General features: G+C 42.1%; 1 protein-coding gene across 4 annotated transcripts; it reads left to right on the top strand.

Moving 5' to 3' along the window:
• Window positions 1-124: 124 nt before the first annotated feature.
• Window positions 125-21,619, top strand: zzz3 (zinc finger, ZZ-type containing 3). Of its 4 annotated transcripts, none has more exons than XM_033650233.2 (12): window positions 125-226; window positions 5,566-7,471; window positions 11,352-11,490; window positions 13,738-13,885; window positions 14,005-14,117; window positions 14,851-14,922; window positions 15,306-15,407; window positions 16,609-16,704; window positions 17,128-17,277; window positions 18,960-19,094; window positions 19,805-19,905; window positions 21,213-21,619. In XM_033650233.2, the coding sequence occupies exons 2-12, from the start codon at window positions 5,631-5,633 to the stop codon at window positions 21,355-21,357; spliced, it is 3,042 nt and encodes a 1,013-aa protein (XP_033506124.2). In that variant the 5' UTR covers window positions 125-226; window positions 5,566-5,630; the 3' UTR covers window positions 21,358-21,619. The 4 variants fall into 4 exon arrangements, with proteins under 4 accessions (XP_033506124.2, XP_033506126.2, XP_033506127.2 ...); XM_033650235.2 differs by lacking the exon at window positions 125-226 and adding an exon at window positions 608-723; XM_033650236.2 differs by lacking the exon at window positions 125-226 and adding an exon at window positions 1,112-1,226.
• Window positions 21,620-24,297: the final 2,678 nt, after the last annotated feature.

Here is a 24,297-nt window from a genome sequence, read left to right as displayed (position 1 = left end):
GTGTCTATTTTCTATTATGAAAAGTGTCAATAAACAGTCATCAATTAATCGAGGTGACCCCGAAGAGTGTGTGACCGATTACACTCTTGGCAGGGGCAAAATTGTACAGTATAGTGTTGCATTTTGACGAGCGCGGTTGAGTCGGCTCACACACCCCGACTAACGCTAGTTGACTGGATTGAAAACATGGCTGCGGCCGAACGTGCAGCAAATTTACGGAAGTGAGGTATGTGTAATTCTTGAGCTACAAACGCTATTTAGAAGTGTGCCTCCAGTTCGGTGCTTCGAGTACAGCAAATGACAAAACCTAAATTTATTAGCCCACCAAAAATGCCTCTGACCGGCATTGTTGGCAATACACAAATACATCGGCAAAGTTATGCGCGGAACAATCAGCTAGCTTGGCTAGCTAATACTAGGCTGCAGCGGCTAGCCGTAGCTGCTAAATGGTTACTAAACTGTCGTTATACCGCTTGGTTGCTAACCATGCCGCTTGTGTCCGTGCGTAGCGGTTGAAATGTAAACCTCGGCTAAACAAAATATTAGTTGCGACTCCCACCACTCGGTTATGTATCACTGGTGGACTTAATGACTGTATCAGTTGTCGAGCTAGTTTAGCTAGCATGTTAGTAACGCTACTAGAGGGGCTACAGCTGAAACCGCCACGATTCTTTTCTGCACGATGCAGTTTATAGGAAAACTAGCCGAGAAGAACTAGCGAAGGTAATGTTAGCCAACTTGGCTAACTAGTCGTTCACAAGAGAAAAAGGAAGAAAATTGGCTTTTAGATTGCAGTGTACTACTTCGTTGTGTCATTTGAGGCTTGTAAGATAATATATGGATTTCAAGGGTGCAACAGTCTGCAGTTTGGTGTCTCAAGCGTTAATGTTTTATATTTAGCCCTGGAGAGCTAACGGTAAGTTAGTTTGCTAAGGGTAGCCCGCTAAACGGCAAGCTAGCTCAAGTAACGTTCGTTTGGAAGTTGGTCCATGCTAACGTTAGCCTGCTCCCCAGCTCTTCTAACTGGGTTGTTTTGCCCAAACGTGTGGTTGGAGTTTTAATCATGAACTTTAGAGTTGACCTGCTGCAAACTAGTGTTAACTTAACCAGCGGCACGTGCAGCTGCAACGGTGTCTAGGCTCTAGTTTAACAGCATCCAACTTTGTCGACATTGAGCTCGCGGCAGCTGATTAGCTGGGATGTTGGGATTTGAGCGATTCTCATCGGTATGTATACCAACACAACTTCGTGGATTTTTCGTTGCCAGTAGGCCCTGTGGAAGTGTTGAACTACAGGTCAGCAACAGAGATGAACAGTCCAACTCGACGGTAAAACAGCACAAAGCTTGTTTGTTTATCATAAAACAAATTTCTAACTCTGATCTCAGCTACGGGCGTTAGCTTAGCTGGTTTGCCAACAATAGCATTCACACTTAGCCAGTAAGGTGTATGTTTACTTATGTGTAGCTGGAGTTTACAGCCTTTACGTTTAAATAAAAAACAATGATTCGTTTGTTATGGCACATGACCCATGTGTAGGTCCTGGTCTGTCATGATTATGGCAATTTAATCAGCACGTGTTAACATAACTTCACAACCAAACACGCGCTTTAGTGAAGAACAGGAAGTGGTTTGATTGAGAATTACAATCGCACATGGGTCCTGTCTAAGTAGGTGCACTGACTAATAACACATTCTGGCTTTGACACCTTCAGCATTCATGGTTACACTGCTGCCTGTGAGCATGAGCTACTATTTTCCAACCTTGTCAGGATCAGTGGCTATATGTGACAGTAGTGTCAGAATCAGCTTTATTGGCCAAATATGTGTACACATACAAGGGATTTGACTCTTAGTTGCTCTCAATGTACATGCACAAAAATAGAGGTACAGATAAAAACAAGAACAACAAAGCTGAACAAAGGTGAAACAAACACTTGACAACTATGTGCAGATATAAATATGCATATGACATTGAAATTTATAAACAAAATACTGTGTCAAGGCTATTGAACTTGCTCAAACTCTTCTACTGCTAAATGATAAATGTGTACCTGTGGGGTTTACTGTCACCTTGTGTGCTAGGATATTCCTTGAAAAGGCAGAGGGAGTTTTAAGCTTGCTTGTATTTGATTAAATAGAAATGATCGTAGTTAAATGTTTATATATGACTCAAAAGATAGTCACAAAATATGACATTTTCCTTCAGATCACTAACTAAGCACTGCCCACTGTCATATACTCAACAACAGTAGGGAGAGAGCACAAATCAAATTGCTGGTCTGTGGTCTAAAACGGTGGTTCCTGACCTTTCTGCCGTTTGACCCCCATAAAACAAAGCAATGTCTTCTTGCGACCCCTCATCAAACATTATGGCCTTGTTGCTGACATGAGTTATGAGCAGTTCAACTAAAGAGTAGTTTATCGGTGTCAGATTTTTTCATTTGAAGCACCTTTTAGCGTCATTACAAGTCAAAATATATATTGTTTCATGAGGAAAAAATACAAAAAATTGAAGAGTCACAGAGGATGGATAGAAATGTATAGATTTTCCTCTTGCCTTTATTAATCTTTAATGCCAACTATCAGCTGGTTTGGAACAGTGGGCTTCAAGTATATTTATTTTAATGTTCATAGTGTGTCCATACTTTAGGTAGCTTATGTTATGACACACTCCACAGGCAAGGAGACCCTGTTTTTGAGGAGTCTGTCAATGATTGACCCTTTAGAAACAAAGTTCTTGTGTGTTTACGTGGTAACAGTGTGGACTGGAAAGATGCAAGCTATGTGACACACTTTGTAACTACCTGCACTATTTTTATTTTACGACAATCCTGACATTACACTTCTGTCAGACATGTTTTAAATTCATTTGAGCATTGGGCAGTCTGATGTAAGTGATAACAATGTGCTTTGTAATGATTTATGGGCACAAAACTTATTTTCAACAGGAACCTGAAGGCAGCATGAGACGTTTATTAATTAATTATTAATTGAGGCTTTGCCAGCTGTGCCAACAATGTGTTAATTATTGTGACAAGGAAGTGTGAGCAAATGTTTCATATAGCCCAGTTATCCAACTCAACTGTAACCCTGATCAGTTTGAAGTAGTGATTAGTTTTCTGGTTTTTGAGAGCAGGTCAGATGAGCAGGCTTAATTAGTTTTGTCAATTTGAGTCCAAGGGTGAATGCTCAGTCTGAATAACCTGCTCCCCTTCTGTGTTTTTCTTCCTTTCTCTTATTTTATGCATGGACAAATCACATTAGTTTTCTCAGCTGGAGTCCTTAGTGGAGTGTGAGTAACATGTGCATGTGGTAGTGCTTGTTCCAGGTGACTATTATGTTAGCTCCCCAAAGGAATATTATCAAAATGTATTTGTAGCCAAGGTAGCCTCTGGCTTTGATGTTGCTGTGTTAGTACAGTGAAGGAAAAGGAAGGAATTGTCCCAGGAAAACCAACAAGGAGCTTTTAAATCAGTTTTGACAGAGGTCGGCCTACAGATTGTTGTACTTGGAATTAATGTAAATGAGCACCATGTCCACAATGCTAATTGCTGCAATAATTTCTCTCCTCTACGATGGGATGCTATGACTGTGTCTCATCTTCTAAGAAAGGACACCCAGTGAGATAATTTCTCCCTGAATGTCACTTTAATATGACCTTTACCACGTCACATTTTTATTGTACTCTGTTGTTAGATTTATTATTTGAAGCTGTTACCTAGAGGATACTTCATCGGCAAGGTTTGTGTGTGTGTATGTGTGTGTTGAATGAGAGTTTTTTGGGGAATTAGGGAATGAATGCATGTATTCCAGCCAGGGCAGGAAATCTTTTTATCCACTCAATGCAGTCTCAAAATTTCACCCTGCTTTCATTGGCTGCATATTCTTACTAATTACTGTATACTTAAGACTTACAGATGATTAGGTTTACAGTCACAGACTTGCCCACTAAAATGAATTGTTTGACTGTGGAGTTCATGTCTGGAAAGTAGAGCAACTTTGTTTGTTTATTATTCATCACATTGATGAGTTTCCAAAGCAACCTTAATGTAATCTCCATTACTTGAGGAGTTATTTGTAATGCCAAGGCTACTTTGCTATTGTGTTCTTACGTCATCTATGACCGCCAGCCATTGTGTTTTCCTTGATACATTGCTTTGCATCCGCTTCACTCCGTGGCCTTTATACCATGTGCAGAATCTTAATACCGGGTGAAACCAGAATAAGCTGTATATATGTTAGTGACAGCTCTTTTAATTACGTTATGTTTGCTTCAGTAACAACCTTAATGTAAATGAGATAAATGTGAGTAAAGTAAGGTGTTTACATGGCATAGTATTGATGGACTTATGATGGATTTTCTGACCTAGATTACATCTGAATTGTAATTGCATGAGGGCTTTGTGTTATCTGTGAAATTGATTCTTTAGTATAGATTAAGATATCTAAGATTGACTGCTTCATAATGTCTGGTAGTATTTGGCTTTTTGTCCAGATGCACAGAAATGTACGTCATCTGCGGGATACCTCAGGCGACACACAGAGCGAGTTTGGGAAAGCTTTGTTGTGCCTTAAATTGTGTCAGAGGTTTAGGACATGACGATTAACTTCCTATGGTTGTCCACACACTAAGCCTGTAAGCCTTGTGCAGGGTTCCTGTTGTCAGTGCATTTCAATTTTTGTACATTCTGATAAGTTGTGGAAGGACTGCAGCCTGTTGGTCCTCTGGCACACCTGTTATAAAGAGATAAACAGCCTACAGTGTGTGATGACAAACCTATGTCTGCAGTGTTATCTCTGCTGAACTGGGGTGTAAGAATTACAGTGTAGCTTCTGTGTCAGAACTCAGTCAACCAATAAACCATATGTATTCTTTGTGGGACAGAATAAGCAGTAATCTCTGCAGAGAGGGAATAAATATGCCCTCACTGAAACTTACACACACATTTGATTTGGGGTTTTTAATGCAGGTAGTTTACCTTTTTATAATTCATCTGCTTGCCAGCTTTGGGGGCTTTTTCAGTACTTAAAATGCTTGCTGCGCTGTAGTCACCTTATCTCTTGAGTTACCGAGCACATACAGATGAGTCTCAAAGCTGTGATATTTGCGAAGTATCGAAAGTGACTGTTATTGGTCATTTAGGCCAGATGGAAGATCTGACCTTATTGTTTCCTGTTTTGTCTCCTGCCAGTTTAAGATCCTCCACCTTTTTAATGTGTTTCCTTTGTATGGACCTGTGATAAGACATCTAGTTTTGTCTGTGGACAGAAGGTGTTGCTTAGCTGCAATGACAGGGGAAATCAATACCCCTCTGGTGTGAGCTGAGAAATGACCTGAGCGGTATTTAACAAAGGCCTTTTGGTGAACGCTTTTGTTTGAACCACCCCAGGGTATCGTTCATGCATTCATTTTTAGCATGGCTGGCCAGTGAAACCAACCAAACGTACAGCTTTTGCAGTGGAAGTGCTATGATGTGACCATTGAGTTGTAAAGGTTTGCAGTTTCCAGTGATTTTTTTTTTACTTAATGAAGTGCATGATTCTGTCTGTGTGTGTTTTACAGGTGCCCACATTCTGCTGCAGAGGAGAGAGCACCAGGATGAGGAGACTGTAGGCACCCGCCGTAGTATGGCCGCGTCCCGTTCCTCGCGCGTCACAAGGTCGTCAGTGGGGCTCAATGGATTGGATGAGAACTTTTGTGGTCGAACCCTCAGGAACCGAAGCATTGCCCAGCCGGAGGAGACCTCAGTGCCTCCACTACCAAGGGCCCGCTCGCCCAAAAAGAAGCAGGAGTCGAAGCAGGACGGCAAACAGGAATCTAAGCAGGAGTCGAAACAGGACGGCAAGCAGGAGTCGAAACAGGACTGCAAGCAGGAGTCGAAACAGGACGGCAAGCAGGAGTCGAAACAGGACAGCAAGCAGGAGTCGAAACAGGACAGCAAGCAGGAGTCGAAACAGGACGGCAAGCAGGAGTCAAAGCAGGACACCAAACAAGATGTTAAACAGGAGTCAAAGCAGGATTCTAAACAGGACGCAAAGCTGGACGCCAAACATGATACAAAGCAGGACACTCAGCAGGATGGCCAGCAGCAGGGCTCGTTGCAGGTGAAGGTAACTGACTCAAATGTTTCTCCTGCTGAGGCAGAGCAGTGGACCAGCTCCAGGAAGCGGGGCGTGTCCTGTTTAGAAAAAGACAATAGTCCTGAGAATTCTGAGAAATGTGATAGAGGGAAGGGCGCACGGGATGCCTGTCCTCAAATCAAAAGGGCCAAACGGTGCTCCCGCTCTGGAGAGTCTCAGGGACACGAGGAGGACCCTGAACCTCTGAAACCTGAAAGTCCAGTCTCTGTCCCAGAGCCTAGCAATGACAACAGTTGTGAAGAATTTCCCAGCCAAAACTCTGCTAACACAACTCCTGCCTCACCTGTCCACAGTAAAGATGAAGGTGAGCTGACAGGGGGGAAGGCAGAGGATGGCCATGTGGAGTGTGACGGGGCAGCTCAGCCCCCGAATGCTCACAAGGCCTCTAATGGACTCAGAGAGAATAAAGCAGAGGAACCTAGCACACTAACTGAAGAGCCTAGTGCAAACCCCACCTCTGCCACCAACTGCCCGTCGCTGCTCAACGGTAGTCAGACGGGGGCTCCCTCATCCCCTGACCCCACTGTGCCTTGTAGAAACTCTGTCCCTGTGCAGATGGAGGTCTCTGGCTCAGGGGAATCGCCAGCCTCAGCTGCTCCGCCATTTGAGGCTGTTCCAGAGGATCCTGTCCCTGAGTTGATAGTGGCTAAGGAGCAGGAGGTGGAGGAGGTGGAGGTTGACGTGGTGGGTGACCCGTTGTGTCTGGCGCACGAGGAGCAGGTGACAGAGAGTGAGAATGACACCAACGGCCGGCCGCCAACACCAGTGCAGGAAGCTGCTGCCTCCACCTCCTCCACTACCACCAACATGAACAGTAGTCCAATCAACAACAACAACAACAACAGCAACTCAGGAGAAACTACACCCCCACTAGCAACAACCCCCTCCCCCACAGAGCCAGGGTGCAACCCCTCAATATCCAGCACGCCCCCCTCTTTCACAGAGCTCTACGAACACAGATACACCCTGCGGACTTCACCCAGGAGGGCTGCCACTGGTGGCAAGGCCTCCTCCAAGCTCAGCTCTCCCCCCAGAGACAATGGTCCCTTGAGGGAAGAGGGGGAGGTGGTGATTGGGCTGGAGGAGGACTGCCCTGTGGTGGAGGAACCTGCTCCCTCAGACTCTGTCGGCCCCTCCAGTGAGGAGCCAGTCTCCGTGGATCCTGGAGACAGGGCAGGTGGTGAGGACAGTATGACTGTGGAGGGCAAAGAGGCTGAGAAAAGCATGGAGCTGACACAGAGCCAGGCAGCAGAGGAGGAGGAGGAAGAGGAGGAGCCAGACGTGTATTACTTTGAGTCGGACCACCTAGCTCTTAAACACAACAAAGAGTATGTGGGAGCTCCCCGGGGATTCTGCTCTCTCCTCATCTTTTGTTGATGTAGCTCTCACACATGTTGATCACTGTATTCTGTGATCATTGCATTACTTCTGGTCTATGGTTTTGAATGAACCGGGCATGCATCTGAGTTGATGAGGATTTGTCTTTGCCAGGAATATTCTGATGTCTTGAAAGAGCTGAACATAAAACCTTAAGGATTTTTTTTACTTAAGTCATAAATATGTCTGAAAATTAGTATTATTGTGCCCAAAACATCACTGACTATGCTTAAGTTAAGGGTTTTTTTTGGTTGGTCAGGCAAGAGATTCAGGAATCTACTTGCCCTTGTACAAATTGTTGCATTTATTAGCAGTTAGAGTAACAACAGAGACTAAAATTAATTATCATGTAAACTCCCAGGCTAAGTAAATGAACAAGAACAGAGAGTCAAAATGACCCTATTTTATCAGCCAGCTCTCAAATTTGCGGCAAACTACGCATTTCATCGCCAGTCAGTGTGCAGCTACTTCTGGGGACATTTCGGTCCCCAAAAGTGGCTGCAGATTTAGTGCTCCTCGCTTTCACGCTGCTCTCCAGGGTAGAATCGTTACATTATTTGAAGTCGTCACTTTCACTCAGGGAAGATGTGTGCAATGGTGGGTACAGACCCAGACCCATGGTGAGCCTGTGTGAGATGGAGGCAGCTGCCCGGAGGAAGAGAGGCTTTGTCCAGTCAGGCTCCGAGATGACGTTATCTTCTGCCCTCTGCTCCAAAGTGTTGAATTTACAGCTTACAGCAACTTAATTTAGCATAGTCTTTGACTTTTGTTTGATATCTAGCACGCATTAGGTCAGAGGGTAAGCTGGCTTGTTTACCAGGGGTGTAGCAAAACATTGATCTGGACTGATATATCGATTTAATGATTAACAATCCAATATGATTCATATGCCTTATTCACTTTACTTTCATTGTCTGGTTTTATGTTGCTTCCCTTACCCCTAGACTCCTACTGGGTTGTAACACGATGCAAAGTGAAAACATTGATAGATATCGTCATCTTTAAGATTCGCTTTTATTTTGAAATTTCCCCTGGCACGTCTGTGTCACTACTTCCATCCAAGCACACCTCCTTCCTAAACTTTCAAACAGTGCTAGCAACCTAGTACCAGGCAGACAATGGGAAGCAGTCAAGAAAAAGACAGCAAGGATATATTCTAATGTTGGATTTTATCAATCACAGGCCCTGGAAAGAAATTGAATTGAACTGAAATCATATCATGGCAGACTTTGTGATATCAGCAAATATCATAAAATTGTCCAAAAAAGGATATAATATCATATTGTGATGAAACTTGAGATTCACAACCCTATTCTTTGCTACATAAATGTCACTGTCACCTTGAACATCCTGGCGAAACCTCTTCAAAAATCTGGCTGTTCACTAAAGTATTACTTGATAGTCTATATGAAAAAAAGAATAGTCAAATATTCATATTGAACAGCCAAATCAGATTCAACAAATTCAAAGTTGACCCCTCCTCACAGGTTGAATAGGTTGACAAGCTTTTTTCTCCTCTACATCTTTTGAATTGATTTATTTAAATAACCGTTAATGGCCTCGAGGTAAAACATTCAACTTTCTTATTGCCCGTGAAATTAGCAAAGGTTAGAGAAAAGTCAGGAAAAACAGGAATAAAAAATGTGAGCGGGCAGAACAGTATTTTTCTTCTTTCCTTCCGCACAAACCCTGAGATTTATCTTTCAGCCCTGTGAGTGTTACCTTACCTTCTAAAACAAAGGAAAGAACACAACTAATACAAGTGTGTCTGGGTTTTTGCAGCAGCAACACTTAGACAGAATGTTTAATTATCTCAGTTATTTTTGGAGGCTTCTCTCAGTTATTACGGGACTATCGATGAGCATCTAACTATAGCTCCTGTCTTATTGTTCAGGTTTTACATGTTTCAGCCTTTAATTTCCACCTTCAATCTGGTGCCGTGATTGTGTGAATTAGCTGCCAATTGTCAGCTTTCCAAAACCCACTGAGATTGGATGTTAAAATTACTCTGCTGATTGCCTCCGTCCTCTCTTTTCTCAGTAAGATGAGTTGTTTTAGAGGAGAAGGGTTTTTCGGCGTGGGGGCTTTGTTCCTAGTTGTGTTGTCAGGCATCAGACAAGATGGGATTTTTATATTTGTGGACAGATCCCATGCTGCGCTCAGTCAGGCACTGCTAACTGCACTGTGGCAGGTCAGCTGATACACGATGCATCTTCATGGGAGGAGGGGCAGAGGGCTGTGGGGGCTCAGAGACATCATCAGCTGACGTCCCTTTGTCTTTGACACCATTATTGGTGAAAGTTTCAAATTCGGAGAATGGCTCTAGAGTAAGATTTCACTGCTCTCGTATTGCACAGTAATTCGATCAAGTTTCTGTGACATGCCAAGTTTTAGGTCGTGCTGAGTAAGGAGAATATTTGAAGGCTCAGATCAGTGCAGTGAGGAGTCATCTTTAGAGAAGAATGACTTGGCATTTTTAGGGTTGCTGAATATGGAGAATTGACATGGACATGATTGATAATGTGCATACAGAACATTGTGTATTGTCATCTAGCAGCTTTGTCTATTTTGACACAGTTCCCTCTACCTATTTCATGTAAATATTTTAAAAAGCAAACCACAGTCCTTGATAATCAGGCATTAATGTAGCAACACCGTTGTCCTGGCCAGTTTTTCATTTGGCACCAGTGTTTTTCAGTGGACCTCAGGCCCAGTAGGTGGCAATGGTACGCCAGGTTTGTCCCTGGACACCTGGCGGGAGTCCAGAGTGCTGAGGAGCAGAGCCAAGTCCTCCTCATTTCTCTTAAATTGATTAATGTAGAGATCATCTGTTCATCTGAGGACGTCAGCATGCTTGCTCATGTCTTGTGCACAGGTCTTACATTTGAATCAGAATGACTCTTGTACAGGAAATGTGCAGTAGTATGTTTATGTGCCACTGCTGCAGTGACAGATTTGCAGTTTGCACTGAAGCACAGCATTTACTGGTGCCTGTACAAGGTCAGCAGAGCTCCACGTTGCGTGAAAGGATGGTGTCTGTAACTAATGAAAGGATATGAGGTTAAACACACTTGGCTTGTTTGAATGTTTTGCTTGTAGGATTTCAAATCACCGGCAGCTGTTGAATAAATTGTGTCCTCTGCATTGATTTTCATTCATGTCCTGTTAGGGGAGATTGATCCACTCTGCTTCACTGAGCACTTACATTAGGTTATGGCCATGTAGGATGCTGTCACATTCCTGTCGATTCTTCCTGCTCTGCCCACACTGTAGGGCCTCTGAGTCAGTACCACACTTAGTCATTGACAGCTCAGTTTGCAGCTCTTCTGTTGCCCCAGAGGGTGTGAGTGGAAAGGTCAGACTTGTACAGCGTGGAAGGCTCCTCGAGCACTGTAAAACCCAAGTGTTTGTCATGCAAAGGTTTTGATATTGCTATGAAATATAAGTGATGTGCGCAGTTACAGATCAGAAAAGTGTTTTAGTGGTTAAAGTGCATTTTCTCTTACCGTTTGAACTTTCATTTACTGGCTGCACTTCTTGATGGGCTACACTAAGAAAGTAACTCTAAAGGTGTTATTTTCCAAAGCAGCTAATTTGAGATGCACCATTTCTATCTCATGCAAACTCCTGCAAACATATTATTTGCAAAATAAGTGGAAAGGAAATGGTTTGTGTCTTGTGCAAGTATTTAAGTTCTCAGCTCCATGGTTGAATTATTCATTGTCTGTGGTCTAAAAGTTTGATGCACTGCAGCATTGCAAGTGTCAGGTTGAATAATGTAAGCAGTCCCTCCCCTCCACTGTTGTCTGACCTGGCTTCCCTCCGTGTCAGTTATCAGAGGCTGCTGCAGACCATCGGTGTTCTCGAGGCCCAGCGCACGCAGGCCATCCTGGACCTGGAGACGTTGGCGCGTCACCAGAGGGAGGCACTCAGCGATCCCATCAGCTTTGTGGAGCAGCTGCAGAAACGGGTAACAAACATACAGAGTGTGTCCTTGGTAAAGTGAAAAGCACAGAGCCAGGGAGTGCCTGCTTTTACGATACCTATTGTGTTCAGGTTTTTTTTTTGTTTTTTTTGTTTTTTTACATTGACGCATTAATTTTACTTCAGTATGTTTTAGTATTTAGGTCACAGTTTGTGATGGTGTTGTACTAGACTGCATTACCTTGAGAAGTGTTTTTTAATATTTTTGACCCTCTCATGTATGTAAATGGGAAGGACAACATAATTAGAAACACAAACACAAAAAAAAAACATAATTGAGTTTACACATTTCCATCAGTGTCAGCAAAAATTTTGAGCTCCATAAGGATAGGTGTTACAGCAGGGCTGCTGAATTGGACTGGGGCCAGAGTGTATGTTCAAATGTGTACAACAAACAATTTGTGCACGAGTTGTGTGAAATCTGTAGTGATTCACTCTGCATCAACCCCTCTCTGAGACATGGCACATAAGATCTTGTTCTTGGGTTTTTGCCTGAGGAGTATCTCACTGGTTGAAACGTTGCTCGAATAAATATTTGGGAGCTTGTAAAATTCAGTGTGCAGGGTTCTCCTTTTCCACTGTATGACTCAGATTGTGTTCTGCACCTGTTCACAACTGGGCCAGGATGTGCACACTGTCCACCTTTTTTCTGCTTTTGACTGCTTACTTGATAAAATGTCAAGGTAAATAGATTCATATGTTTGTGTAGTCGGGTAAAAAGTAAGTGCCTGCTTTTTTTTCACTCGAGCGTATGTTAATTTGTGTGCGGAAACAAGGATATTGTGCATACAAGAAAAATAAAGTGAGGATGTGAAATCATGTGGAACCTTTCTGTGAATCTAAGTTTAAGAATGGAGGCCCATTTCTTGCTCCTTGATTAGGGATCTATTTGTAAAAATCTTTTAAAAAATGGCTGTAATGTGTGCTAACTTAAAGTATACTAAGCTATGCCTAGACTTTGTGCTTTTTATAAAAGCACAGATTAATTAAAAGGATTAAAGGATGAGTGTGTGGGATTTAGTGGCATCTAGAGGTGAGGTTGCAGATTGCAACCAACTAGGCCTGTACTAAAAGTCTTTCTAAGGTTCGAAGCTCCTATGAAGGTTTTCAAATGAAGCTTCAAATGTCTGTTGATATATTTTATGACATCATTGAAACTCCTCTAACAGCATTCTCTATTTGATTAAAGTCTTTTATCAGATTAAATTAGTTATTCTTTAGTTAAATCAACTTTCTTTATTTAAAAAAAACGTAGTTTGTGGTGCTGTTAGATTGATGCCAGTACGCCCTGTTAATACAGGTGTGGCAAGCTGGAGAGCAAACAGCTTTTTGACCGTGCGAAAATGTTTTTGAACCCACCTGTGAGTGGGTCAGGTGGCTTTGAGTATGCTTAAAACATCACATGCGCTGGTGAGCAGGTGTTCCACATAAGTTATTAACTTAGAGAAACATTACAAGCAATAGTCGATTTTGTCCTCCCTCGCGTGCACGATAACACACACATCCAACACTCAGTCCTTGTTTCTGTTTTTGTCTCAGTCCTGACAGTTGTGCTACAATAATTTAAAAGTTGGCAGTTTGCTGGTTGGGTCATGTTCGGTGGTTGTTACATGTATATTTTTTAGGGTTGCTATGTGCAGATTGGCTCCAAACTGTGCAGAAATATCAGTACAAAAAAAGCAGCTGAGCAGCATTCAAACATGATTTAGAATTTGAACGTCAGTGTTATGAAGCATCAAACTATTTGGTGTAGACCTGCAACTAAATGTATACCCCTCCCTTTCCAAGCATGAAAGAGAACCTACGGTGGCCTTCAGGTAACATAAAATCACATAAGACCCTCTCAAGAGCCAGTGTTTGGTTGTTCTATTCTACGCTACTGTAGAAACATGACAGTGCAACATGGGGGACTCAATGGAAGAGGACCCGCTTCAGATGTAGAATGTATGAAGGGCTCATTGTAAGCCAACAAAAACACAGGGATTCTTAGTTTCTTGGGATTATGTGGTTATGTGGTATTATGTATTAATCCCCCACACTCCTCCTTTAACTTATCAAAACATAAGCATACCTAACAAAAGTAGAAAATGCCCCAAAACATAAATGTTTGTCTTACAGTGTTTGTTCCTCATATGTTGTCAAATATGTAACATGTTGTAGTATAGTTTGTTAGGATGTTGTTAGGATAGTTACTTGTTAACAGAATCTGACCCTCAATCCTTGTGACCCTCAGGTTAATTTGGGCTTGCCGTGTCCTCAGCGAGTCGTCCAGCTCCCTGAAATTGGATGGGAGCAGTACACCTCAGGCCTCGGGGACTTTGAGAGAGAGTTCTGTGACAAGAAACGCAAAACCAGGCGGCTAAAGCTGATCTTTGACCAAGGCATGTATACATTACTTTTTGTCTGTGTGTTGGTGTGTGTATTAAAATCAGTGTAAACACCAGAGAGAGATTTCTTCTGCCATTTAAAAATACTAATTCTGCTCATTGCCTGACTTTAGGTTTGCCTGCTCGACCAAAAAGTCCCGTGGAGCCTAAGAAGGAAGGCGAATCCTCCACCATGTACTCCTCTCTGCCCACTAGTGACGCTCCAGAGAATGGCAGGCAAACGCAGGTATGACTCTGCCTCTGTGCTAATATAACCTGTAGAGGACACACATGCTGCTGTGATTGCGTCCCCGTATATCATTAGATGCAGATTCATTCATAACTGTAGCTGGTGAGTCACCCATCTCCTGCAGGCTAGACTACAAATCATAAGGTTATTACAATTTTACACGCCACGGCCTCCATCTGATTTCATCTCCCCCATTCTTGCTGCTCGGCAGAGTTAAGCATGCAGCACATGTGAGCACAAAAGATGGTATCTATGGAAACATGAGGAGCCCGCCTCTCCCACACCTCTGATTACGTCTTATTCTTGGCCCTTTGTTGTGTGTGTGTGTGTGTGTGTGTGTGTGTCTGTGTGTGTCTTTTGTTACATTGTATAGGCAGTAAGATTTCACTTTTGATTGATTGTTGGGATTAGAAGACGCCAAGCGTTTGGCACTGAGCAAACAACTTGATTATTTCTGTGGCTCTCCCTGTTTATATTGTGCAGTCACATTTGCATTCTCCAGGGTTACACTCTGAATTCTAACAGGATTTTGTTTGTCAGTCAAAAGTGTTGCTGTTTTTCTGCGTCTTCCCAATGACACATCTCGAGTCTCATCTGACAGCCGGGCTTTGTCTGTCAAACTGACGGATTCAGTGTGCCAGGCAGTTCATATGCGCAGATCTGTTCAAATGGTGCAGTGCCCATTATTTTTGTATCTTTAACATGCCTGTCACTCGTGTTTTCTTGACAGATGATCAGAGGGAGGATTTGTCACCCAAACAAGTCTGACACGTTTAACCAGCTGTGGACTGTGGAGGAACAGGTAGGTACCACGTGTGTCAGATGTAGTACTATAATTCTGTCTGCAGGATTGCACTGAAACATTTCTCTCTTTAAATTCAGAAAATGAATCAGTTTTTTTTATTGAATGTCTGAAATGTGCAGAATTAGTGTAAAATGCAGGATTAGTGTAAAATGAGGGCTAAATTTACATTAGTTTCTTTTAATAAGCAACCCAGACTTGTAACAATTATTGCTACCCTCTTGTGGCTGTGTTTGAATGGTGTATATCAATAATGATAATAATAATGATGTGATAAAAGCATCATATTAAATACATTAAACTTTCAGCCTACTTTTTATTTATCCAGTAAAAATAGTTGTCCTATCATGCTTTTAACATGTTGCTTTTTTCTGTTTTGATAGAAAAAATTAGAGCAGCTTCTCGTTAAGTTCCCTCCTGAGGAAGTAGAGTCCAGAAGATGGCAGAAGATTGCAGATGAGCTTGGCAATCGAACAGCAAAACAGGTGACGAAGAGAGCTAGGATGAACTGAATGAAATGCTGATCCACACTTAGTACATGCTTAGTTCAGAATGTTTGGTTTATTTGCACATTTGGAAATGATATAAACACAACAACTTCTTACAGAGTAAACTGGTGAGACTTGTAGAAAGAATTCACCTCAGATAAGCAACAAATTTCATTACCCTACTAAACCTATACCTGAACCTGACCACTTCACATTAAATCCCTCGGTGCCAAATGTCAGTACCTGACAGTGCATCTGGGTCAGAACGCCAGATTTAGACAAGAGGCAGAAATTCCAAAAGTCACCCCGAAGCCCTGAAGCCAGCCACAGAGCTCTGAGGCAGGCACCAGACCTCAGCGGAGCCGCTAGGTTCAACTTCAGATAGGAGGCGGAAGTGCCCAAAAGCCAGAAAGCCATAGCCTGGCGTTGCCAGACCCAATTCGCAAAATGCGAATTCTGATGACATGATTTCAAATAACCCGCCCCAAAGTAATAAACGGTTGTGATTGGCCCGGTAAGCTTTAACCGTTGCCAGAATACGCCTTTATGATTGCATGGCTAGACTGATCTGCTCGTGAGATTAGGATGGTTTCACCAGGCTAAGAAAGCCGTCCACGGAGCCCCGAGGCCACTCTGTAGGCTTGCCAGCGAGCCAAAACTATCACTGTACTGCCGATCTACTGTAGTAGTTATAGCATCTGGTCTATTTTCTTTTCTATATTATTGTGGTAATAGGCTTGTATCACCGCTAGATGAGCAGACACACATAGATGCACACAAGTAGACAGACAGAGGATTAGCTCAGTGTTTGATTAGAAAAGAGCAGCGGTGCATAATGGCTTCTTAGTCTACTATGTCACTTCTGCAGCTTGTTTAAAAAGTACATTTTTGTTATTACAGAGAAGGTAAAGTACCAGTACTGAATTACAGGTACTGCAACCAGTACCAGTTAATATGTGAACGGTAACCGACCTTGTCTACATGGCTTTAATTAGCAATGTCCTGATATTGATAAATCTTTGTGCTTTTACTATGCAAACATGTTAAATTGCATTGAGTGTATACTTTGCCATACTAGTAGGCAAAGATCCCCTGCAAGAATTTGGATCATACATTTGCACGACCTCAGTTACTTGAAGCAGCTTTTCCTCAGTTGGAAATCATTAACGCAGAACGTTTTCCTGTTGAAACATTCCAGGTTGCCAGTAGGGTTCAAAAGTACTTCATCAAACTGACAAAAGCTGGTATCCCTGTCCCTGGAAGAACACCCAACCTGTGCATGTACACTAAAAAGGTAACTGTTTACTCATTTTGCACTCATTTACCAAACCCCTGAACCACACTGAACTAATAATGAGCCACTAATGTCATATAAACAATTACTTTCTTTAAATGTCTGTAAGTAAGGACTGGGCTATTAGTTCAATATTGTGCCATGATTATATAGTGCAATTTGCAAGTCAATAACCATTTTAACAAAATCTTTAATAACAGGTTTTGTTTAAAAAATGTGTAAAGAATCCATCAACTACACTAATAACAGTGGGACACGGTTCGTTTTATTGAGCATCGCTGTCATTCTGCATGGTTTTGCCACATCATCATATCTCATGATATTGATTTCACCTATATTCTCAAGCCCTTTTTTAAGCAACAATGTTAAAGAAGACTTGTTTAAAACTGCCTGCTCTTGCTACTGTACCTGTTTGTTCCCCAGGCATCCAGTAAGAGGCAGCACCACCTCAACAAGCACCTGTACCGGCCGTCTACTTTCCTGACCTCCTATGAGCCTCCGGTCTACATGGATGAAGATGACGAGCGTTCAGCGTACTACAGCAGCGTGCAGGACCCCTCTGCTGATGACTCGGTTAGTCCTCTTTCACATCACAGAACACTAAAGCCACAATGCCTCTTCTTTATTTTTGAAGGTATGCCATGCAATTCCTCTTAGTCATCATGTATGACCATCTAGAAATGTGTGAGGATGTATTTCTGTGCAGAGACTCTGCCCTCTGCCTGTATTTTTTATTTTCTTCCTTCATATTCTGCTGTGTTTGGGATGATCCTGTGCACAGTACGGACCAGGTGCCAGACCGTAAGCAGCAGGCGTCCAAGAGGAAGCTTAAAAATTGCAGAAACGGCGATGAAAACCCTCACAAATATAGCAAAGCAAGAAGACAAAGCTTGTTCCAAATGAGAGTGAATCGGGGGTTGGCTTTCATTTTTGCTTGCAATATTGTTTACTGTTGTTGGCAGTTCCTGTATAGTAAACCTTTGAATATATACCGACACCCATTTATTTGTCCTGCAAGATTATCTTGTAACTGATCCCCGACTCTTTCATTTCACCGGTCACCAAGCAGGCTGTGGCACTTTGCTGCTTAATTAAGCTTATCACAGGCTCACATTCCCTCCTCTCTCTCACCATCCACAGTCTCACCCTCTCCTCATGTAAGCAGTGACCTGTAAGATAAAGACAGGTAAAAGCTGCATGTTATGTGCCTTGGGGAGCTTGTTTATACCTGATTTGTCTATCTAAATCCATTGACAAGACAAAGTGAAGAAAGCAACTGCTCCTGAGCTCCCTGCCTTGTCACATACGTCTGCTTTTACATGACAGACTGTCCCTCTTAACTGCACATTAACACCTTTTGGTGAAATAAGGCATTTGGCTCGATTGCGCACGTCTGCACCCTTTTTGTCACTTCAATCAAGGCAGCATGTTCTGTTGAAAATGGCTAAATCAGAGCGGAGGGGGGGCTGCCAGCCTCGCCTCTTTCCATTTGAACTATGCGACTCCTGACGCTCGCCGTTACCCAAGCGCTGACATTTTCTTTCTCTCCCTTTTGAAGGCAGTAACCTTTAAGTAAAACCGGGTCGCCATGCCCTGCTGAGAACACAGGCTGCCGCCTCCACCAGCGCATTAACAAAACCTCTGACACCGCCGGTATGAAGTAAAGGCACAAAGGTGCTGCCAGCATGGGCCACAATAATTTCTCACTTCAGCAGGTTGTCCTTTACTTTGGCCGTGTTTGCAGGAAGGAGTGAAAGCCTGTTGAGGGCAAATGCGTCGGCAGCTTGGCAGGAATCTCACAAAGCCATTTCCTGTCGAGGCCTGGAAGTGCGACTGATAGTTTTGACAAAAATAAAATGTTGCACTTTGACACTTTTTTCATCTCTAAAGTTTCTTCCCTCTGCGTGAAGGTGGAGGTGGGTATAAGCTTTCTTTGTGTAGGAGACAGACGTTTGCACTCGTGTACTTTCAGCCGAAAGACAATCTCTGCTTACTACAACAATAATGCCCAAACAGTAGAAAACCCAGATTGGTGTTTATGCATATGTTCTCTTGTTCAGCCAAAAATAGATTGATCGATAGTGGCAGCAGCATATAAAACATCTAGAGATATCATTATCAGATTGGATCCCTGGAGTCATGTAGAGATGTTTTGTCTGTGTACACGTCCTGATGCCTATCAGTCAACATCTCTCTCTGTCTCTTTCTGTATGTGCACATTTCTGTGTGTTTGTCTTTCCACCCCTCACGCTCAGGATGAGGAGACTATACCTGTGGAGCTGAGAAATTTGCCAGAGTACAAAGAGCTTTTAGAGCTGAAGCGACTGAAAAAACAGGCGCTCCAGGAGATCCATGAGGACAAGGCTGGGGTGCGACATGTAGGCTACAAGGTGAGAACTTTGCACAGTTCTGTACAACACACACACACCACACACACACACACCATTAAAGCCAGGCTTGCACATACAAATTTGCCCTCAGTGTATGAGAGGTAATTAAATTAAATCCTGAGTCAAAGGGATTATGCAGTCAGTTGGTCTACAGGGGCAGTTTGTGTGTAGTTACACACTATACACCAATTCTAACAGTTTTGAGTATGTGGCATTTCAACACTGTAAAAACAGAAAACGGTACAAGGAGTGTTTTAAAGAGCACAGCATCCACCCTGAAAGTGCTCCATTTTTAATGTGATGTTGATATATTGTCCTGCAATGCAGCACACAGTGAAAGGAGAGGAGGCTGTGTAACAGTAGAGAAATGTTGGCTCTGGTTGCAGCTTGTAAATAAAAACTAAATCATTAAAAATGCATTTTTACTTTTGACATTTTTTAAGCTTGAAAATGACAATGAAATACAGCAGTTGCAGCTTCATCGATATTTTACATTATTAGTGTCATGCTTTGTAGTGTTACTGTAGAATTTCCTTATCCGAAATACTGCCTTATCTGTGACATGACATTATAGCATTGGGCATTGGACATTCAGATGTTCTGTCCCATTATTAATCAGTTCATCAAAGACAGTTTTCCCCAGCAGTTAATGTTTCAACTTTTTCCAAAATTGCATTCTGAAGATGTTGCGTGTGTGTGTGTTTGCACAGTGTGATGTCTGTGGCATGGAGCCCATCCAGGGAGTGCGGTGGCACTGTCAGGACTGTCCTCAAGATAACTCGGTAGATTTCTGCTCCAACTGCTCTGACTGGTGAGATCATTTATCACATACAGAACTGGTAGTTGGGGTTGGACAAAGTGGTGATGTATACATTAAAATTATATTAATTTTTTATACCATAAGATATGTTTTCATAGTTCATACTGTGGTAACAATCCCATAATTGGTAAGTGAAAGGGCCTGACATCTTGATGGCAGAAGGGAATATGTATAAGTTTTACATCATTGTGGTGATCCAGCTTTATTTATCAGGTGTTACATTTTCAAAAACAGACCATAAATAGTTTTTGCAATAAAATTTCAAGAAATGTAAATGTTACCACTGGAGATTTCCCGATAATTATTTGTGGCCCTGATCTGGGTTCTTAAATACTGGATATATAGCGGTACAGTAGCTATATGTTGATTAATAGTATGTTAGCCACATTAAAATAGCTACTAAATTTGGCACACTTGATCTAAATATTGGAGGTCCTGGTTAAAAATAGTCAAGTTTATAATCTTATAATTAACAATCTGATATTAATGAAAGTTTAACTGAGATAATGCAACTCCTAAAATTGACATGATTTGATCAGTAAGTCTCTTTAACCAGAGAAAAGAAACATTAATAAGCGGCAGCTTGTATGACCTGCTGCTAGTGATGTTTATTATTATAACTGGCTAATGCCGGCTAAATATTTGAGGCTGTTTTCTGAATGATTTGTACACTGCTGCTTGCTAATAACAAAAATAGGAGATACAACAGATTTGTTGGAGTCGGAGTTGAGCGAATCTTTGTGTTTTGTTTTCCTCAGTGTCTAAACTCAGTCACTAATAACTCTGTTCGCCTAAATAATTTTTCACATTTATATACTATAATTCATACAGCTGGCACTGTAAAGCTTAGCTGTGTTAATAACAGCAGCACTGCAGCTCTTGCAGGCTGAGGTGGACAGAACACAGTACAACACAATACAGACAGGATCAGCATTTGATCGGGTTAATTTTGATTGCTTTTCCAATAAAATATGCTCAGATCAAGCCCTTAGGAGCTGTTTGGGACATTATAACGATACATATTGATCTTGCATTATAGTCCTGTTTACTTATTTTAATTGGATCATTTTGAATTTTTGTAACAATCTTCTGTGTGCTTGGTGATACCTTTTAAATAGATAGAAAAACACAGCAGTCAGCAGGTATTGATTTTGAATACACAGCCCAATTGAAGTGTCGGTTAAAGACAAATTGTTTAGCTGCTCTTCTCTCAGACAATTATCACGTACTTTTCCCTTTACTTCAGGCATTATGTGACTTTTTCCACTGATGTTTTTTTTGTCCTGCTCGTCTTCCAGCTTGTTCAAGACAGAGACCCACAAGCCGAACCACCACCTAGAGCCAGTGCACCAGCCGGACACCTTTCTGGACAGGGACTACTGCCTGCCGCAGAGCACAGGCTACAACTACCTGGACCCTAACTACTTTCCAGCCAACAGATGACAGGGTCCCAGGCGCCTCTAGCTCCAGGCTCTCTCCACATATCCCACAGGTCACTCTGTGCATGGCTCCATCCTCCAAGTCCAAGATAACCGCTTAACCCGCCGCCAGGCAGGAAGGCCAGCAAGGCAGGTAGACAGCCAGGGGCCTCAAAGCAGACCACGGTGCTGCTGGTGGGGGGGGCTGTTGGTAAACTGGCCTCCCTGACTCAAGCGAAGGGCGGCCATGTTGGTTCCTCAGAACAAGGGGGCCCTGCTCCACCTCAGCCAGGTTAATCAATGGATCTGTGATTTGAAACGATACACTATTTTTAAAAAAACAAACAAACAAACAGAAGGCACACCGACATTCCCGAGCTCTGTGACTCCAGGAGGGCTGTCCCCTTTTCCCCTCATCGCCCTCCAGTTTACCTCCCTGTGCTGCTTCGAAACTGGAGAATTGACGATCAGTGTGGTGAAGCGCCACCTAATGGAGATGTGTGGTCATAGTGGACTGTGAAGTCATCAACTGAGATACACATAGGTGGTTTGTATGTGTGTATGTGGTCTCCGTGTTATGCAAGAGTGAAAATGTTCTAGCTAGGTACCCGTAGATTGAGTATTTATGAATTGCAGCTTCTTCTGTGGGGAGTTGCTGCGAGATAAGTTAGGCGGTGTGGAGCGTGACGCCGAGGTCGGTGTGTTTTCGGCTGCAGACCGTAGGAAGTTCTGCTAATCCACATGACGTTCTGCAGACAGACCTGGATGTGTTAAACGGACTGTGCGCCATGTTTCAGCATGGAGCCATCCCTACCACTGTCACACAACGCTGCTCTCTCACATTTCAAACACACACACTGACATACACTTTCATCTCTATTTCCTTTCCCTTTGCTCTCTCCACTAAAACATGTCTAACAAGGAAGCACTACAGCACGGAGAGCAAATGTTTTTGAAGGCAGGCGAATGGGAACGTATGGAAAAGACTGTTTTTGTTTTCATTTTTTTCTCCTCCCCTAATGTGTGCCGTTGTTGATCATGTTGAGTGTACAAGTATATGGTGAAAAGTAGCCAGCGCTAGTTGCTGTGTGCCATTTTTAAAAAAGACATTTGTTTTTTTTTTGGGAGGGGGAATTCCACCTCTGAACCTGGCCACAACTTCTCCCTTTGTGCGTGGCGCCATTGACCCACATTGTCCTACATTATCAATCCAGTCATCATGCCTCTAGATCTTCTTTAATTTTGCAGTCCACTTTAAAAGGTCCATTTAAAAGATTGTATTTTTATTAATCTATTTAAAAAAAAAAAAAAGAATTGAGGTAGTGGTTGGTGCCTCCACAGTGGAACAACCCACACAATTTTATACACATAGATTTTGTTGTGCTTGAGTAGACACCATTTTGTATGGTTTTCGTCTCCTTCCCTCACCCCCTTTGCCCTGCTTCAATATCTGTGTATAACAGTCTGTTCTTATGTAAAAAAAAAAAAAATAATAATAATGTAAAAAAAAATGCTAGAGGAGAACCGTGGAAATAAAAGTATGTGAAAATAGTGTTTCTACACCTGTGGTTCATGTATTATTATTATTAATCTTGAAGGTCACTCCACACAGCATACGGTCCTGCAGTTCAGAGCCGCATCAATTAGTTGAGAAAAAATAAAAGAAAATGTATCATTGTAATCTGAATATTTTTGGTTTTAGACTTTTGATTTAAAAAAAAAAACCATTGGAAGATAATTTTGGACTCGGGAAAAGTGACTAATTTTTCACTGTTTGCTGACATTTTATAGGTCAAAAGTTTAATCAAGAAAATAATGTAGATAAATTCATAGTGGAAATAACTGTTAGATGCAGCCCTAGCACAATTGTGACTAATCAGAATTTTGTTTGCCTGAACAAGTTATGATTGATTGACGCTTCAATATTGAATCTTTGTCTTCATCTAAAATATCAAGTTAAATCCACTACAGCTGCGTTTAACACATTTTCAGTTAACTATTAAATGAAAACCTGCGAGCCAAACACCTCGCTTCCTTGTTTTCGCATGTCGACTTAACAGTCTCAGATCCAAAAAGGGATATGAAACAGAAAAGTGTGAGATTCTCATATTTTAAAGACGAACAATATTTGTCTCAGACGATTCACTGAAAATCAGGATTGCCATTTCAGCACAGTAATGTATTCTGGACAGATATACAAGAGGCAGTTCCGAAAACCTGTATTTCCCTAATCAAGAAATTGTAATTAAGATTGCTGCCATGATCACAGCCATGATGAATGCAAAATACTGCAAGTCTTTCAGGAATGTTTAATGTAATTTGAAGTTCAATATATGTGATCTGATTCCATGCCAATAAGACTGTTACAGTAATCATTCTCCACAACTTCAAAAGGAAACAACATACACTGAAAATGTGTTTAGTGATGTCATACTGGTCACTCCTCATTAACTGGTAAGCACAATGATCGACAGCTAACTCACCATCTCCTCTACCTGCTGTGTTGTTTCATGTTTGTGCCTCTATGGTTTCTTTAAATATTTGGTGTAAAAACAGTTTTTATTTCAGAATGAAAGCAATTCATGAACCTCCAGGTGTCATCGAGAAAATGTGAAAATGTTCAAGAGCCTGATTTCTTTGTTCATGCTCCCCACAGGTGACCTTTGGCAGTCACTTCAAACACTCCCTGACAATCCGAGTGCTGCAGTTAAAGGTCATTTTGCTGATGTTGGATCCATGTATTATATCAGCTTAAATGTGGACTAACAAGTTATGTTTCTGTGCATTTTAAACAGTGATGCTGAACCTCTTATCCCTTTATCTCATAATTACAGCACTTTTTTGTTGTGATCTCCTCACCAGCAGATGGTGCTATCAGATCAGCTGTGACCTTTCCCTCTCCGCGCACACACTCACACAAACACACAAACACAAAACACCAAAGCAGGCACTCAGAAATCCTCCA

This window comes from Epinephelus lanceolatus, chromosome 12, assembly GCF_041903045.1.
Source record: "Epinephelus lanceolatus isolate andai-2023 chromosome 12, ASM4190304v1, whole genome shotgun sequence".
NCBI classification, from domain to species: Eukaryota; Metazoa; Chordata; class Actinopteri; order Perciformes; family Serranidae; genus Epinephelus; species Epinephelus lanceolatus.
The sequence above is the reverse complement of the archived record's forward strand: the minus strand, read 5'-3'. Positions and strand labels throughout refer to the sequence as shown.